We start from the raw sequence: 20,277 nt of genomic DNA on the forward strand, positions 1-20,277 counted from the left end.
AAGTTGTGTGAGTTTTAAAAATATATCTTCACAGCTACATGGTACTAAGTGAATAAAACATAAGCATAGAAATGACTATTAAGTAGTTGAAGAAGATCTATTCTGGCACCGATGCATTTTCTTTGAATGTTGCTATATGGAGTTAAGTGTCATTATTTCTTCTATGGTTTTACCTTTGTGATAGTAAACAGGTAGACCTTTCCTTCCTCTTTCTTTAGGTCATTCATGAACATTGGTGCTCCCACCAAAAGCACATCTGTAATAGTATCTCTATTTACGTCGACTGAACACACCACACTGCCAAAGTAGGAGCCAATCTGGAATGAAACATAGTGATTCTAAGATGCTGACCTTTATCTGTTACTATTACTCATCTGTGGATGGAGACACGTCCTCATCCTAGCACCTTTTAATTCTGGCTATGCACACACTATCTCCCTGCAATAAGCCCCAGTGTGGTGCAAAGGTGATGCCTTGTCTGCAAGGTTATCAGTGTATACCATGTTCTTGTAATGATTGGAATGATGCCACCTACTGGAGACCATGAGGAAAATGCCTCAGAGACATTGCGGCTTTTCCTTGGTGTCAGGAAATGACGTTTGCTCATGGGTGCTGTCTATCAAGGCTACCAGCCAATCAACTTGAGGAGCCTCCTATTTTCTGGGAGGAGACAGGAAGGAGGAAAGGGAGCCTGCGCAGAGAGCTCTCGGGCTTTTGGGTTCCTGACTTGGTGGTGGTGGGGGCAGAGGACTTCACAGGAAATTTGAGGAAAGCTAGGAATGCCAGGCTGTTGGAATTCTGTTTCTCAATCTTTTTCTTTCTATTTTCCAATAAACCCTTAAAAACCTAAACTTGTTTTATCAGTGATTTTAGTCAGTTTCCCCCAAAATTGGGGGAACAGATTAGAATCCACATTTAGAATCTTAAATTACACATTCTATAGTATCCAAATTTACCGTATTCCCACTATTAGCTGGAAGTAGGAATGCTTGGACCAGGATAACTCCTCATATAGAAAAGTGAAATATTTTAGACTAGGTTTTAATAAATAACCCAATTCTTATACTTATAGACATATATACTTATATACTTTGTAAAAAATGCTTTCATTTCCTTCTTTTCCTTCTAATCTCCTGAGATGCAGTTTGTATAGTGGTTAGAGAACTGTCCTTGAAGTCAGGAAGACCTGGTTTCCAACCTCACCTCAGACTTTCACTAGCTGTGGGAAAGTTGCTTAACCTCTCTGGGCCTCAGTTTCCTAATCTGGAAAATGAGGAGGTTGTAGTCAGTGACCCCTAAGAAGGTATGAAATCTATGATCCTCTTACCAGGCAAAGCCCTCCCTCAGTCAAGGATATGACTTTGATAGTGTGCCTGCCACTGTCACATGACTCATATGTAAACATGAGTCTGTGTAGCCAGAGGACTACAGATTTATGTCACCAATCAAAACGTTGGGACTTACCTGGTCACCTCTGTGAGATTGAATGATGGTGGCATTACCATTATCATTAACACTATACACCACTATCTGGCCAGTATAATTTGCTCGGGGAGCACCAGTAACAAAATGGACACTGTTCTCAGTAGAAATAGCTGCAACAGAATATCCTAGGGAAAAAAAGGCACATGGCAAATAATCGGTGAATTCAGCAATAAAATGATGGCATTGGACTAGAGGATCAGCCTCTGAGATCCTTTCTAGCTCTAAATATAAGATCCTATGATTAACTTTGTGTATCATTTGTTAATAAGATTAATAGTGTAATGGAATTTATTAATTTGATCATTGACAATGCTATGCTAAGGTTTAGTAAAAATACAGCAATTCAAACAGTTAAAGAAGAGAATCCAGCTTTCCAGACCAGAGTCCAGAATCCAGTTTCCTCCTGATGACATCTTACCACTTCAAGAAGACAAGAGAACTCAGAGACTTTATATGTTTTGTTAGTTTTTACTATACACTATCTGTAACATGTACTCTCTGCAGAGGCTCTCCCTTTGCAAGACTAATGTCAAAGCGTCGGTTCATGAGGACAAAAAAATCGCCCCTCTGGACAAAACTTTTCTCTCTTCCTTTTCTATATTGTTGTTCACATATTATTAGTTAGCAATAGTTATTATATTCTTTTTACTGTTCCGTCAAGGAAATATTTTGTTTCTTGAGGAACAAAAGGGGGGAATGTGGTAAAAAGTTTTAACAGTCGGTTAGATAATGGAGAGCCGCCAGTTTTTTTTAGGACCACCCTTTGGGGGAGGAGACCAACAGCATGAGCTACGCACACCAGTCCGCCTTCGAGGCACGCCAGATTGCCTGCTGAGCACTTGACTTCCGGGGTGCGAGCTTAAAAGGCAAGGAGAGAACGGAAGTGGGGCCTTTTTTCCTGCTCTGTTGGTCTCCTGGCTGTGCTGCACAGACAGACGCAGACTGGAGTTTGACTCAGCCCGGCTCTCGGTTAACAGCACGCGCTTGACTCGGTCTCTCACCCCAAAGGTGGCCTTCCGCTTTTGGTGAGTTTTATACGGAATATAGACTAAGCCTAGACTTAAGACAATTTGTATTGTATTTCTACTTTCCTATCCTTCTAATCAACATCACCTTGTGACTACCATACGATAAAAGTTCTAACTAGAAAACCAGAAGCTTCTTCCATTTACTAGTCTGGGAAATAAATTAAGGGAAAGGTTAAGTAGGGTAGATTTATGATCTAATATCCAATTTTAATCTCACAATAGTATAATAATATTTATATTAATGTGATTTTATTATGTATATTCACTTATATGTGTATATCTTCTTTGTCCCATGTGGAAATTTATTTTGATCTGGGGACCCTACCTTTAGGCTGAGATTAGAAAGCCTTAGGCCCTCAGGGTCTCTCCCCCTCCTCCTCAGCTTCAGCTGAGCGGAAAAAGCCCCGTGGGCTATGCAAGATGCCAGGTCTGAAAGCTGGGAGGGGGAGGGGGGGAAAGCCCCAGCTCCGTCCGACCTGAGTGGAGCTATCCGAAAAATCCCAGATAGCCTGTGCTGAGGCACATGAAGTGGAAGTGCACCCCCCCCTCCCAACCAGTCGCAGCTCTGGCTGGCAGATTAGCTTGGTCTGTGGGGGCGAAGGAAGCCCCGAGATTTGAGTGGAGAGAAGAAAAGGTATATATAGACCTGGGAGTGAGACAGGAGGGGGTGGATCGGACTAGAGACGGGGCTACAAGGACACAGGAGAAGACGAGAAGGACTAGGAGCAGGGAAAAGAGAGGCCGAAGAGCAGACTGATGGAGCAGACAGACAGAAGGTCAGTGAGAAAGAAACACAGGGGTTCAGCGGTGGTAGTAAGGAGGAGAGAAAAGTTAGAAGCAAGGAAAGTGTAGCTTGCCCTGAAGCAGGGAGGCGGCTAAGGCCCTTATTGTATTCAAGAAGTTCCAAGGTGGGGAAAAGACACAGTGGAAAAGAGACCACAGGAAAGCAGTCAGGTTGTACATTTTATTTCCCTGTATTCTTAATTTTAAATAGTATCTTATAAATAAACTCTGCTTTGATTATTTAGTTAAGAGGCTTCTTAATCTTTAGTCTATCAGTTTGGGAGCAGTGTGGTGGAACTTTATCAACGGCCCACATTAAATTAACAGAAGTCAGATAGTCAAAAGTCCCAAGATTAGTCCTCCACTCAGAAAGATTAGTCATCCATAGTTTAGTCTCCCCAAAATTAAGCTAATTATTTAAAAATATTTTACACCCATTAAACTATATCAGGGAAGTAACCATCTCATTTTTTAAATCTCTAGCAGATAGCACAGTACCTAGCTATGGGAACCTACAACAAGGTTACACACTGGATAGTGTTGAACTGGAATCAGAGTAGACCTGTGTTCAATTCCATCCTCAGATACTAAGCAGCTTTTTGACCCTGGCTAGGCAAGGCACTTAACTTCTGTCTGCTTCAGTTTCCTTATCTGTCAAACGGGGATAATGACACCATTTACCTCCCAGATAAAATGCAACAATAATTGTAAAGCACTTAGCAAACATTAAAACAATATATAGGGGGCTGCTAGGTGGCGCAGTGGATAAAGCACTGGCCCTGGATTCAGGAGTTCCTGAGTTCAAATCCAGCCTCAGACACTTGACACTTACTGCCTGTGTGACCCTGGGCAAGTCACTTAACCCCCATTGCCCTGCCAAAAAAACCAACCAAACAAACAAAAAAACCATTATATAAATGCTAGCTAGCTAGAAGTAGTAAGTAGATACATTTGTTGATTGCAGACTGTTTCAATAAAATATGCATGTGGAGACAGTGCCAAAGAAAACCATCAGGCATCAAGTCTTGATCAATCATTTAAATTATTTGTCAAATTGAACTATGTTTAGTTATGCACATGGCCACCAGGGTCTTGACTTTATTGTGATGGAAAAGGATACTTTTACATTTTCTAGGTCAACTTGAAGTTCATTTCCCAGTGAGTCCAGTGAGGACTGGGTATAAATGCCCACACTTGATCCAAGCCAGTTAAAGCAGACTCCAGCATACTCCTGTATGTGACGCTGAGTACGTCAATGAACCTCTCTTGATATATTGGGCAAAATGTTTCAGATTCTAAGTTGCAGAATGGTTGTTGATCTGCATTTGTGGAGGGTGTTTTCTCACTCATCTTCCAAAGGGGCAATCTCATTCCTTCCACCAATACACCCCATTCCCTCAAATTGCTTATAATCTAATGTATAATGCCAAACTGTTAGAATAGCAATACAGATATGCACAGACAGATACAATGACTCAAAATTCAAGGTGACACCTCATTGGAGACTGTTATTAGGTGTCAATAAATTAATTTAGAGAAAGTTTCACAGAGGAGTAACTCATAATGGTGGAATAGTTAGCAGGTAAACTAGCTAAGTAAAGAGTAAAAAGAAAACAACTTAATGAAACTTTTAGGCTTTCTGGAGCCAAATCATGATATCTCTTACCTAAATATGAACTGTGATTTCTATCTTGCAGCACTTTTTCAAAAGCTTGTCTAGGGAGAGATGGAATATCCATTGGCTGTCTTCTCGACACTGTTCCACTCCCAGGGCATATGCCCCAACTGCCCAAGTGTCAGAACACCCTTTAAATGAGTACAAAAGGGAGATTAATAATAAAGGTCATTTATAAAATACAGGTTGAGTAAATCATCAAGCTAAACTATCAGAATTCAACAGAAAACATCCCACATCAAGGTTCCATAGTCAGTGGGATCCCTTTGTAACATTTGTGTTGGAAAACAAGCCTACACTTGGCAAGCCAAGTTATATGAAAGTTTTAATATACATGAACACGTTTTAGGGAACAGTCACACCTGTTACATAATATGTTAATAATAATGAGCTATTTCCTAATAGGGACACTCCCCTCCATTCACTAAGAGTTTGTTCTAACCATCCCCCAGGAATACAGAATTCTGTAAATACAGGATCCTCATGTACATGGTGGGTGGGAAGGCTTGATATGAAGTCTTAGATTTCATATACTCAAAAAAATGTTGAGACAACTTCACCGAAGAAAGTGTAGTTGGCAAAGAGGGCAAATGTATGATGGTCTTATTAACTCACTTATCTTCTTGAGTGGATCACTTTCTTAACTGGTATTTGACCTAACCTATGACATGCCAATACCTCTCTTTCCCAGCAGACTTTTATTAAATGAAGCCACCAAAGACACCTCTGGCTGTGAAACTCTATCTACTAAATATAGGGGTGGAATAGAATAAGTCATGAAGAGAGGACTGAGATGCTCACATACACACTGTCAATATTCCAAATCATGAATATTATAATCATTCAATGGGAAGCTTTCTGTACTGTATTTTAAAGTGAGCATCTCTAATTTTAACCTTAAAAATAAACATAAAATCTAGAAATATATTATTTTGGCTCCCAAACTCAAGTTACCTTAAACAAAGGAAACCCAATAGTACCATTCTAAGGGAGTAAGCTAAGAGTACTGGGGGAATGGTATGAAATGGGTTTAAAGAACTTTTGACTCGTGCTTCCTTCAGAAAGAACTGTTGTTTTGGACCTGATGAACAGCTCCTTGTGGGTGTATCATGCCATAGACATTATGGCGGTTGCTCCTATTATTTTCCCCCTCCTCACTTCCCCTCTGGCCAGCTTCAACTAACTAACTGTGGAACAGATAGGATGTGAACGAGCTAAGTATACAGCAACAATTTCCTAGGCCAAATACTGTAGTGCCAAGACCTAAATAGGGAGAGCACTGTGTGCCTTGCTGAACTCTTTCAAAGGTTTTTCTTAGGAAGGGCATCACATACTGATGAGAATCAAATATTGAGGTAGAGTTGAACAAAGAAAAAGAAAAAACTGGGGTGCCCCAGCCCCAGGCTCTAAGATCATCACCACCAGCTTGAATATGCTTCAATTTGTTTTTAACTCTTGGCCTTTTCAAAATAATTTCTACTTTCTGCCTTATAAAAACACTATATAGAATCTCAGAACTTGATGACAGGGCTAGCTGGACTTTGTGATTTTAATGCATTTTCCCAATGATTTATTAGGTGGTTTCAATGTCTATTTCATAGGAAATTCAAATTATTTGAATGGAAATGATGTGTATGCTCTTTTCCCCCACAGAATGTCCTTGTGAGGGAGAAGGGGAAAACAATTGCCATATCCATACTTAACAGGTGGTGACAGAGCAAGGTAATTAAAAAAGACTATATCTAGAAATCAGGATCCTTACTCCAAAACTTCCTTCACTGTGGGTTGGTTAAGCCATTATCAGAATGATAAAGTTGAGGGGTAGCTAGGTGGTGCAGTGGATAAAGCACCGGCCCTGGGTTCAGGAGGACCTGAGTTCAAGTCTGGCCTCAGACCCTTGGACACTTACTAGCTGTGTGACCCTGGGCAAGTCACTTAAACCCTCATTGCCCCCGCCCCCCAAAAAAGAATGATAAAGTTGATTATCAATTTTTAACCAAAACCAAACAAACAAACAAAAAACCAGAGGAGTTTGATGATAGAGGTCTTCTAATATACTTACATTTTGAGCAGAATAATCTGCACTGAACCCCACTTGTGACATTTCCATCTGAAAGTTATCACCTCCTTGAACAGTACCTGAGAAATTAAGGTTTTTTAAAAAACAATCATATTTATGTCATCACTTGGGAGCACAGCTTATAATGGGGGGAAGGGAAGACCAGTAATTTAAAGACTTAGTGGGATGACTATCTACCTGCACTTTATAATCTGGACAAAAGTCATTCTTCATCCATTTAGTTTTCCCTATGTGGACTATTGGCCAACTCTGGGAAGTTGTTTTTGTATTTGTTAAAGAGGCTGTGTAGTATTCTGGGACTTGATACAATGATCATAACTTCTGTGAACAAGAGAACATGAAAGAATGCACTTCTATTTACAAGATATTTCTCTTTCCTTTAGATTCTACTCAGGGACCTTTTCTGAGAAAAAGATGAACATCTTTGTAGAGCATATCATCAACTGACATTGATAATCAGAGAATCATCGCATGAAGTTACCTCTGTGGTTTGTAGTTTTAAGGAATCTTGTATGATCTTAACATATACATAGGAGATACCTGGTAAGAGGAAAGCCTTATAACAATGTTTTGTACCCACCCAAGTCAAGTGCTTTGTTATAATCAGTGAATAATATTAAATAGTAGAATCTTCTTATGTTGTTTACTTCCTTTAGACAACTGTGTTGGTAAAGGATGGGTCTGCTATAAGAAAACTTTATGTGAAGAACCTGACTGTTCTTGTCTCATATTTTCATTAAATATAGCCTTGACAGCATCATCAACATTGAGTGTTGATCTACTGTGATGGACTATATTCTTCTCACCAATGCAATGGTACAGAAGAGTTCCAGGGAACTCATGATAGAAGAGGATCTCCAAATCCAAGGAAAAAAAAAAAACTGTGGAGTATAGATGCTGATTGAACCATACTATTTCTTTTGTTTTGGGTGCTGTTGTTTTTTTTTCTATTTTGAGGTTTTGCATCACTGCTCTGATTTTTTCTCTTGTAACAGGATTAATGCAGAAATAGGATTAATGTTATTATGTGTATATATATTTATGTGTATATATATATATCTATATGGATATGGATATGATATATAGATATATAGATATAACCTATATCAGATTACCTGCTGTCTAGGGGAGGGGGGAGGGAGGGGAGGGAGGGAGAAAGATCTGAAATTGTAAAGCTTGTATAAACAAAAGTTGAGAACTATCTTTACATGTAACGGAAAAAATAAAATACCTTATAATATAAGAAAAAAATATATAGCCTTGACCGATGGCTAGATCAATCTCATCAAGATTTTATAGAGATGGGAAAGTGGCCTTTGAAAAAGTTAAATCTGTGAATCCCATTCTAAAACAATCAAATTTTCATTGTCATATGCCTTACCACAATCCATTGTACAGTAAAGTGTCTTATCTAAAATAGGTCGAACTCCATAACAAAATATCCTGTCTAAAAGAGGTAATAATTTATATAGTATAAGTCTAATCAATTCTGGATCCTGTAAATTTATGGTAGATAATAGGGAACAGTGCCACAGAAAGGCCACAAATGCAAATAATCCCTAAATCATTTCTATGTATCTTTGGAATTTATCTTGTGATTGTCCCCTCCATTATCTCATAAGACTTACCTTCCTAACACTGGCTTAGTTAATATTAGCATCATGTATCAATCTGAGGTAAAGGAAAAGCAACTCAGAAATGATCTGGGAAACAGAGGGAAGTTTCTTTTTACAGAAAGCCAGGTGGTGTAATTAATAATAAGGCAGTGGTAGACTGGAAGTCAGGTCAGCTGTATGACTCTGGAAAAGTGAGTCTTAGTTTCTTTATGTTTAAAGTAGGAATAATAATTACACCTATCTCATGGGGTTATTGGGGTTTTTGTTTGTTTTGGGGGTTGTTTGGTGGGGATCAGGTGAGATAATATGTATAAAGCACTTTGTTGCATATAAATATTACCTATTATTATTTTCATTAATAATCTGGGCATTTACAATTGGCAGCTAGGTGGCTGGCTAGGCTTTAAATCAGGAAGACTTGAGCTCAAATCTGGCCTTAGATTCTTACTAGGCAAATCATTTAATGCTGTTTGCCTCAGTTTCCTCATCTTTAAAATGAACTGGAGAAGGAAATGGAAAACTATTGCAGTATCTTTGCAAAGAAAACCCCAAATGGGGTCACAAGGAGTCAGACATGACTGAAAAAATGTCTAATCTAAACTAAATAATTTAGAATTTGCTGTTGGATAAAGAGGACATTAAGAGCTGATTGTAGGAAAGTATATGTATTTCATTTGCCCTACAATGTGCTTTCTAGAGCCCTAGAAATAACATTGAAAGAAGCTTAGTGTCATGCTCTAATTATAACTGATTTGAATGTCTTCATTGCCTGAAACTTTAACAGACTGGATATGCTTAACCATGAAATTTTACTAACAAGAAGTACAGAAGCATTATCATACCTTCAATGCTGAAAATACGCTCTCCCAATGTCCCAGCCTTTTCCAAGAGTGCATCTTCATCAGAAACATTAAAAAAATATCTCTCTGTTGGAGTACTGGCAATTGCTTTGATTTCTTTTATTAAATTTTTTGTGTCGAGTGCATTTCTATTTAAGTATCCAAGAACCTAGATATCAGTATGAAGGAAAAACAGAAAGTTGTGATCTCTGAATTGCAACTTTCCTCTGCAAACATCCAGAGCAACCTGTGAAATTTGTGGACATCCCTCAATAGACAAGTGAATCAAACCACTTCTCTAGCTCCTTACCATTTTCTGCCCCCTTGACAGCAATGAAACTTAAAAAAGGGCAGATATCTCATCAAGGCCCTTTGGCAGGTAAGTGATCTGCTCTTTGGTTTTCCCATCTGTGCTGTCCAATGTTAAACAAGAGAGCTCTTGACTCTCAAACTACAGAATGAAGAGAGCAGTTTTATGTTTATTAAGTAACCATGGCTGCCACTTTATTTGAAAGGCCTAAAGCACTTTACACAAATTAGTTCTCAAAAGGGAAATAGTAGGTGATGGGCAAGAATTATTACCCCCACTTTGCAAATTTGGCAAACAAGGCAAAGAGGAGACCATTTGTTTGTACACAATCATAAACCAAGTAAATGGATGCTTTTAAACTAAATAAAGTATCATGGTTCTTTACCAAAATGGGTATTAAGATATTCAGAGCCATTTCCAATTACGATAGCCCTCACCAAGCTCCTTCCTCATTAAAGCCCTGTCCTCATACTGCACAGTCTAGGCAGCCTCCCTCATGTACTCACTGGAGCTCTGCTGTTAACAAGGGAGGACAATGAAGGAAGCCTGAATGCATATTCCCATAGAAACAATATTAAAAGATATGGTTCTAGCTTCTTTTCGTATTTTATTTCTGTTGTATTATAGATTACTAGGCTTTTGTGACCTGTCCTGAGATATACCCTTCTATACTAACATTTGTTTTCTAAGGAAAAAATATTCTAAACTTCAAATAACCAACTTGCAAATGGACTTCATGACTACCGGTAGCAGTTTTCTTTAAGGATCATTTTTTAAGGAAGAATGGGAAGAAGGTCTAATCCCTACATTGATATTGAACAAATGCGAATGGAAATACTACAGAAGTTTGATGTTTATTCATGCTAGTGGAATCAAAAGACTTTGAATGAAACTTTGTTGATATGTGAATAAGCATGTTTAAATACTGGTGATTTTTCTAATAGGAATTAGATTCAACTACAATGTTCAATAATCCTACAAAATTAAAGGACAATGATAGAATCTCAGAGTTGAAGAGGATATTTTTTAAAAGCTACTTACTGCAATGCCAAATCTAAGTATGTTGTCCTCATTGCATTGACCAATCACTGTTTTCAGCATTGAGCCATCATGAGATTCACCATCTGTCACGACTACCATAACTTTAGTAGCACTGGGTCGTCCACCAGAAGCTTCAGAATAGGCAATTCTCTGTCAACAGTCAAAACATGAAAAAGGTTAGGCAAAAACGAGATCCAATATGTAGCCCTCTTGTTTAACTATGAACACATTGCTGATTCTTATCACACAAGTGTCTTGTAGCATGATAACTTTTTCTTCCAGAGCATTACCATGTGCCCATGTGTTTTTTAGCATATATAGAAAAATGAAAAAGTGAGTTTTTCATAAGTTATAGCTTTTCCAAGACAGTATGGTACAGTGGAAAGAATATGACCCAAGAGTCAGAAATCTGGGTTCCGATCTGCCTTTGACATTAGCTGTTTGACAATGACAAGCTACTTAAAATTCTCTGAGCCTCAGTTTCCACATCTGTAAAATGACCATTCAACACTCATACTGCTTATCTCAAGGAATGTTGTAAGCATTTTGTGAACTTCAAAGTGCTATGTAAATGTGAATCATTATTAAATCCTACTGATTTATTCAAATGTTAATATTATTTTAATAATTATAAAAATATTTCGACAGATGCTAATAAGCATGCATTTACACTCACGTGATAAGTTAAAAGACACATATTTTCACACAATTGCACTTAGAATTATCTTCTTACAAGTAGTAGTCAGTTTTTTAAAATTCAAAGAAATTGTTATTTACATTGCGATATCTAGTTAAAAAAAGGAATACCACAGTAAAAGATTTCCAGAGATCAATCTCACTCATTGATGAGAAAAATCATGGCTTCTTGAAAACAAATGTCCAGAAATAGCCTTGATAAATATAATTCCTGGAGCAAAGATTCAATAGAACATCAAATTGTCACGAATATGACAAGACTGGTAAAACTCTTTGTAAGCCTATTCCTAAATTAATTCAAAGGAAGAAGAAGAAAGGTCTCTATGGATCTCAGATACAAAACTTGTCACCAACACAAAATGGATAAAAACCAGTTTAGTAAAATCACTTCAACATTAGCTATGACTTTCCTTCTTTAACATAAAACTGCTTTGAACAAAGGGAACAAGGCAAACTGATGGGAAGAAATTCGGTTATAAAGGGAGGTAAGAATCAGTAAGGCACAATTATGATAATGTTGGTCTATATAAGGCTGACTTTTTACCAATGAATACAGAGAGAAATAAAGTTAATGAAATCTGGAATTGCATCAACTAATTTTATAATCATTCTTCTAAATAGGGCCTTCATGTAATTAAAAACAGTCTTCCTTACAAATGCAATGGCTACACTAGGGAGAAAAAAAATCCACATTCAATTATATCTTATAACTCTTTTCTAAATGTTTATTAATATTTTCAAGAATAGCTTAAAAGTAAAATATTTATCATTCTCCACAAATTTATTTACAAAATTGACAAGAAGTTTTATTCTGGGATATATCTTGTATCATGTTTTATCACCTTCCTTCAGAAATGTATCCCCTTTATAACAGAGACAGAATGTCTCATCTTTCCTTGTACTTTATTCACTTCGCTGTTTTGTTTTGGGGTGGGATCTGTGATGATTAGCGATGGGAAACTCCACATGTAGGATCTTCCTTTCACTGTTCAGTTCCCCTGGGGCTGAGAGTCATAGAGAAGTGCCAAAGGAATGCAGATGATAAGTAACTTGACTAGGGCCACAGTGGCTAAATAGTCCAACACTTAGAATCCTGGCCCCTTAAAATTCAGTTCAACCACTCACCTTCTCCAGGAGGCCTTTCTGGTGCCCCCACTACAAGTGCCTTCCGCTCAAAGCTCCTCTCACATCTCCTCTGCATATATCTTGTATGTAGCAATTTATGTGTATGGTTCTCTCCCCCCATATGATGCAAAATCCTTTAGGGCAAGGACAGTGCTTTTTCTTTATATTCCAGTGCTTGGCAATTGGGTTTAGTGACTTGCCCCAGTTCACACAGCTAGTTAAGTGTCAAGTGTCTGAGGCGTGTATTTGAACTCAGGTCCTCCTGAATCTGAGGCCAGTGCTTTATCCACTGCGCCACCTAGCTGACCCTAATAATTTGTTTATTTTAAATTTTTATTTATTTATTTATTTTATTTTTAGTGAGGCAATGGGGTTTAACGACTTGCCCAGGGTCACACAGCTAGTAAGTGTTAAGTGTCTGAGGCCAGATTTGAACTCAGGTACTCCTGACTCCAGGGCCAGTGTTCTATCCCTGTGCCACCTAACTGCCCCCATATAATTTTTTTTACAACTGAAATAGTGGAATTGTAAGCTCCTTGAAAATGAGGGCTATATCTTATTCATATTTATATTCCTTACTGTTCTGTAATTCAAATTGTAAATAGGAGATGTTCAGGAAGTATTTCTTAAATAAAGACATGAATGGCTGTACCTACTGACAGAGCATGATGCTGTAATTTCATTTATTTATTTACTTTGTCCAGACCTGTGATTCCAACTTGTGGGAAATTCCCTGGTGTGGAACTTCCCCCCCCATGGATGCTATGACAATTTGCAAATTTTAGATCTTAGAGAGAGGTCTGGTGGACTGAAAGGTTACAAAATACAGGCAAAGAATATGGTCGGAAGGGAAGTTACATTTATTCAGTCTGGATTGGGATGGATGATATGCCTGTCTGTCCTGAAGTGGTCACCGTGGATAATGTGAGGGTCAACTTGTCAGAGTCTGGGACATTCCTGCCATTCCAGTGTAGCAGGGCCATGTAAGCAAATAGGAGGGATTCTATCAGTGACATCAGAAAGCAAGGAATAGGGTGAAGATGGCCCATGGACACTCAAGGGCTTCCTTCCCCTGGCAGCTCTGGGTGGACACAGAGAAATGCCAAAAGAAACCCGTTTCTGGTGGCCTGGTCCCTCAATCAGCAGGCGGAATCCCTGCTGGTGCGAATGGACTATACAGTCATGATTACTAAACAGTTATTTTTCCTACTTTTGGGGGGTTGAGGGTGGAGGAGGACATGTTTTGTCTTTAGCAAAGGAGACAGCAGGGGTTTGTTAGATAGGTGAGGAGGGAAAACCAACAAAGTTCAATCTCAAGGAAAACCAAAGGAGAAGAACAGTAATTGTGTATGTGGGAGGCGTGATAGGCCTTATTTAAGCACCCCTATGTGCTGAGTAACTGTATTGAGCAAATTACAAGTAGTATTTTATTTGTTCCTCACAACAACCCTGGAATGTAGGTGCTATTATTATCACCATTTTATGTTGAGGAAACTGAAGCAGACAGATATTAAGTGACTTATCCAGGGATCACACTGATGGAAAGGATCCGAGGCCAAATTTGAACTCAGGTCCTCCTGAATATATGGCCAGTATTCTATACATTAACATTACTAATTGGAGTACCTATATTTAGAGTCTCATTTTCATACTTAATAGCTATGTGACTATGCCCAAGTAATCTTCTCATTCTAAGCTTCAGTTTCCTCATCTATAATTGCTATGGAAAAATATTACATAATTATGTTATTATTTCAAGGAGAGGATCATCAACAATGTTAATTTCCACAGAGAGGTCAAGAAGGATGATGTAGTTTGAAAAGACCTCTGAATTTGGCAATTAGGAGGTTACTGGTGACATTCAAGAGTATAGTTTCCTATAGAACTTATCCTTGGGACTGAAAGTTGTATCCCAAAGAGGTGTTTGTTTCAGTAGCTAAAGAATGACGAGGTACTGGAGAAATGGAATAAATCATTGGGATGACTTTTCCCCAGAAGTTTGGTTATAAAAAGGTGAAAAATGGGACAGTGATTTCAAACTTTAGAAGGGAAGAAAGAGGGATAGTATAAACTTGAAAGGGTTTTAGGCAAAGTAGAAAAAGAAATGGAGAAGAAAGTGAGGATGATTGATAAAGGAACATTACATAGGAAGGGGTTATGAATGCCTCTTAGGGGCGATTGAAAGTGTCACTGAAATGACAGATAATGAGGGTCCAAACAGGATAGAGAAGCAAATGAAGCTGAAGCTATAATGGACCAGGAGAAGGAGGCTTAAGAGGAAAGGGAAAAAGTAGATTTTCTGATATGGCTAAAGAGCATCAACAGATGGAAGTGCAAAGGGCACAAGGCTGCAGACAGTGGTATTCTTAAGTCCAAGACATTGGAGATGGCCACTGGACCTGAAAAAGATCAAGGAAGCTGCCAGTCTGGTATATTAAGAGTTTTATATATAGCTATTAATAAAAACTTGTGCAATTTATACATACTTAAGGAATTCTAAAGCACCTGTCCAACAGCAACAATAATGATAATCTCCAACATTGATAAATTAACAGATGTTAGTCAAAACAAAAACCTTGAGTTGACAGTTCAATCATAACAGTGACTCCAATAAGTTACCTCTTTGTATCACTAGTCGACAGCAACCTTTTCTATCTTTAATCAGATTGTGGAAAATATCTAATTATTAGTTAGCTTTTCCTCCTGTAGTTTTAATTATACTATTCATAACTCTTTCAATTTTAATAAGCCCCTTGAGTAGAGCATTTAAAAAACCCATTAAATTCTCCTAAATGTACTCAAACAACCTAGTTTCTCATACTGTGGACTCCATATTCTCCCCTGCATGTCTATTCAATGTATTACTTTAGCCATTAAGGGTAAAATATAAGTACACGGATATTCTAATTTTCCTTTGACACTTTTCCATTTCTTCTATTCTTTTGCTATTTTACCTTGTCTAAGAATTAGCCTCTGAGTATAAATCAATCAAATCAATCAATAAACAATTATAAAGCACCTCCAATGTCCCTGGCTCTGTGCTACTCTAATAGGAAAAAAAAGTGCTAAACAGGGATATAAAGAGAGACAAAAAGATAGTCCCTTGATCTCAGAACTTACAATCTAATGGGGGAGTCAATATGCAAATACACATGTGCAAAGCAAGCTTATACAGGATAAATAGGAAATGATTAAAAGAAGGAAAACACTAGAATTAAGAGAAGTTAGGAAAGGCTTCCTGTAGAAGGTAAGATTTTAATTGGAACTTAATGGAAGCCATGGAAGTCAGTATTTGGAATGGAGAAGTTAGAGTGTTCCAGGTATGAGGGATAGCTAGAGGAAATGCCTGGAGCTGAGAGATGGGGTGTCTTGTTTATTGGAACAGCCAGGAGGCCAGGGTCACTGTATGAAAGAGTATGTGGAAAGGAATCAGGTGTAAGCAGACTGCAAAGGTAGAAGAGGATTAGCTTATTAGTCATTCAGTCCCTATACCCCATCCTATGTAATGTTCCTTGATCAATCATCCTCACTTTGTTCTTCTCCATTTCTTTTCCTACTCTACCTAAAACCCTTTCCAGGTTATATTATCCCTCTTTTCTTCCCTTCTAAAGTTTGAAATTGCTGTCCTATGTTTTTTTGCAGAGCAATGAGGGTTAAGTGACTTGCCCGGGGCACACAACTAGTAAGTGTCAAGTGTCTGAGGGCCGGATTGAACTCAGGTCCTCCTGAATCCAGGGCTGGTGTTTTATCCACTGTACCATCTAGCTGCCCCCTATTTTTCTTATAACCAAACTTCTGGGGGATAGTCATCCCCAATGATTACTCCAAACAGAGCATTTTGTATTTGTTCCTGGAGTCAATAAGAAGCCAAGGAGTTTATTGAATGTGTTATGTATGGTGTGTGTGTGTGGAGGGGTGACATGATCAGACTGGCATTTTAGGAAAATCATTTAGGATGGACTGGATTGGGGAGAGACTTGAGGCAGCAGATCCATCAGCATGCTATTGCAAATAATCAAGGTGACAGTTCAGAGAGAGTAGAGGGCATATTTGAAAGATGTTGCAAAGGTGAAATCAGCAGGCCCTGTCAACAGCTTGGATATGGGGGATGAGAGACAGTGACGAATCCAGAATGACTCCTACCTGGCAAATTGAATTGCTTTGAAAGTATTAGTGAGATCTCACCATGTGGGTTGTTGGGATGTTGCTTTAACCATTTCTTCTTTTGTTTTAAAAGTACTCATATTGAACACAACTCGTGGATAATTTCCATATTGAATTAATCCACCTTGAAAAAAAATAGAAAGCATATTAAAAGAACAGAAAAGTGAGTCTTTTGCTAAATTATTACCCCTGTTAGACACAAAAGAGCATTGAATAGCACTCTAAGGATAGAGTTTGAGCTTGTGCTTTCATTGGTATAGGGAACTGTCAGGTGAGGAAACTCCTCCATCAATGCAGGTCATCATCCTGTCTATAACTTAAAGTCTTAGCTAAGTTGCCTAGAACATTGAGAGATTCAGTGACTAACTTAGGGCCACCCACCCGGTATATATCAGGCCTTCATTGTTCAAAGCCCCATCTCTATCTCATACCACAGTGCCATCTCTAAAATAACAGTTATTCTGTTTCTTAACTCAATACTTGTTTTATTTCAATAAAGGTATCTCTCAGAGTCTCTCAGTTCACTGGATCAGTGTTTGGCCTAGGAAAGTGACAAACTTTGCTTATATATATAATGGAACTGGAGACAGTGCAAGAGAAAAAAAGGCTTCTAATTGATTGTGAACATGGGAAATTGTCTCAAAATTGCCTTTTTGTATGGAAATAATAAATCCAAGAATGTGTGTGTGTGTGTGTGTGTGTGTGTGTGTGTGTGTGTACACACACCTACATACATAGGCAGATATAGATAAGAGTCTACATGACATCATAAAAGGCATGGATATGAAGTACACAGACCTGCTTATCAAATTACAGAATACTAAAAAAGGAAAAGCTTCCTTTCAAAATTTCAGTGAATTAGGGGCAGCTAGGTGGTGCAGCGGATAAAGCACTGGTCTTGGATTCAGGGAGTGACCTGAGTTTAAATCCAGAATCAGACACTTGACAGTTACTAGCTGTGTGACCCTGGGCAAGTCACTTAACCCTCATTGCACCTCCAAAACAAAAACAAAACAAAACAAAAAAAATTTCAGTGAATTAGATTTTATCCAATTAAAGGCTGTTACTATTTTATATGAAATGATGGATATTGTGGTACAGAAGACTTAATAGTCAGTAGATGTCATATCAAGAGCTTATTGTTGTTGGTCAGTCATTTCAGTCATGTGCAACTCTTCGTGACTGCATTTGGGGTGGTCTTAGCAAAGATACTGTAGTGATTTGCCATTTACTTCTCCAGCTTATATTACAGATGAGGAACTGAGACAAACTGGGCTAAGTGACTTCCTCGGGGTCACATAGCTACTAAGTGTCTGAGGCCAGATTATGAACTCAGGTCTTCCTGACTCCAGGCTGGGTGCTGTATCCTCTGTGTCATCTAGCTACCCTGTGAACAGCTACTGAATTCAAATTCAATAAATATGCATCATTTGATGATGTATATAGGAAAGGAGGGGGGTGATGGGAGGATAAAAAGTATAGATATTATATACTGTCTACCCTCATGAAAAGGTAATAGAAAGATAGGATATAAAGATATCACATGCATATATAATATGTGTTTATATTTTAATATAACATATGTATGTAATACAAATTGTTAATTGGTAAGTACATTGGAGAAAGGTATAAACAAAATTTTCTTTGTGAGGCCTAATAAGGGAATAAATATTTATTTAAGTGCCTACTATGTGCCAGGCACTGTGCTAAGTGCTTTACAAATATGATTTTATTTGATAATGAGGACAAAAACCATTATTAACTGCGAAAGAACCAGAAAGTCTTCATACAGAAGGTGGCAGGCACTTCATTTTGGCCTTAAAGGACAGGTAGAGACTTCAACAGGAAATACTCAGAGGATGGACTCAGGGAAGGATAAGTTGACGGGGAACAGAGTTCATATTCTACTCAGAGTACACATGAAACAGAAAGGTACAGGGTCTGCCAAGTAATCTAGTCTGGAAAGAGCTTAGAATGGAGGGAAGAGAGTAGTATGAGAAAAAGGTAGAACATTAAGGCTGTGAATACCAGGGTATAGAGTACAACAACTTTATTTGAAAGGCTATACTAAGTCAGTGACAATTTTGAGAAGTTTTATGTCCAGATATTTACCAGAGCATCCTGGGAGATAGGAGAGAGTGAAGACAAGGAAGCCCTATTAGAAGGCTATCAATGAGGCAGCTAGGTGGTGCAGGTGGATAAAGCACCAGCCCTGGATTCAGGAGGACCTGAATTCAAATTCGGCCTCAGACACTTACTAGCTGTGTGACCTTGGGCAAGTCACTTAACCCTCATTGGCCCCCTTCCAAAAAAAGAAGGCTATTGAAATAATTAGGCACAAATGATAATAAACAGGTTTATTAGAGGTGGGTATACTAGGTGGGTGCAGTGGATAGAGTGCCAGGCCCACGAGTCAGGAAGACATGAGTTCAAATCCTGCTTTAGACACTTACTAACTGTATGACCCTGGTGAAGTCAGTTAACCCTGTCTGTCTCCATTTCCTCATCTGTAAAATGAGCTGGAGAGGGAGTAGCAAATCACTCCAGTATCTTTGCCAAGAAGACCCAAAATGGGGCATGAGGAGTTAGACAGGACTGCAAAACAACAACAATGCTGGTGATGGCCCCGGAAATAGGGGAAGAGGAGTTTTTGGTGGATTCAAGATATATTGTGATGGCAAAATCAGCATAACTTAGCAACTGATTAGATGTGAACACCAAGAGAGTAAAGAGTCACAAGATAACCCTAAGATTTCAAAATGGTTACCTGGGTAAATGATGGTAGTCTCTCAACAGAGAAAGAATGAAGCATAAGGAAAAACAGGTTTTTAGGAAAAGAAAATTAGTATGGTTTTGTACTTATTGGCTTTGTTTGAGGTGTCAGTGGGCCATTTATGTAGGGATGAATATCTGTAGTCAGTTATAGATTCAGGGCTAGGATTCAAAAGACAATAAGAGCCGAAACTATAGATGTGGCCATTATTTATACAGGGCAGAGAGTTAAAGCCACAGGAGTGAATGAGACAGCCAAAGGATACATAAAAGAGATGGAGGGGACCCAGGACCCAGATTCTTGGCATTCCTCACTTTAAGAAGTCAAGAAGACAGAGGAGTAGATGATATAGAGTATAGATTATAGAATTTCAAAAGTCAAGAGGAAAGAGAGTCGGTTAAAGAAGAGGGCAATCAAACACATGAAATGCTACAGAGAGGTCAAAGAGGCTGAGGCCTGAATAAACATTCATTAGATTTAATGATCTGGAGGTTAATGGTGATCTTTGAGAAATCAGTCTCAGTAGAGTGATTATAAGAGTCCAAGGAAAGAGTATGTTATAAGGAAATAAAAGCACTGGATATAGACCTCTTTTTCAAACAGTTCAGCAATGAAGAAAAAGAGAAATGGGACAGTGGTTGGTCAGTGGGAATCTTTTTTTT

General features: G+C 38.4%; 1 protein-coding gene across 1 annotated transcript in view; it reads right to left on the reverse strand.

Moving 5' to 3' along the window:
* Positions 1-20,277, reverse strand: part of ITGA2 (integrin subunit alpha 2) — a 136,249-nt gene that overhangs the window by 58,657 nt on the left and 57,315 nt on the right. Inside the window, 8 exon segments of the mRNA XM_043979895.1 lie at positions 174-317; positions 1,465-1,610; positions 4,963-5,020; positions 5,022-5,102; positions 7,034-7,110; positions 9,510-9,675; positions 10,858-11,005; positions 16,816-16,965. Coding sequence (XP_043835830.1) covers positions 174-317; positions 1,465-1,610; positions 4,963-5,020; positions 5,022-5,102; positions 7,034-7,110; positions 9,510-9,675; positions 10,858-11,005; positions 16,816-16,965 — 970 coding nt within the window.

Source organism: Dromiciops gliroides, chromosome 1 (assembly GCF_019393635.1).
Source record: "Dromiciops gliroides isolate mDroGli1 chromosome 1, mDroGli1.pri, whole genome shotgun sequence".
In the NCBI taxonomy this organism is placed as follows: domain Eukaryota; kingdom Metazoa; phylum Chordata; class Mammalia; order Microbiotheria; family Microbiotheriidae; genus Dromiciops; species Dromiciops gliroides.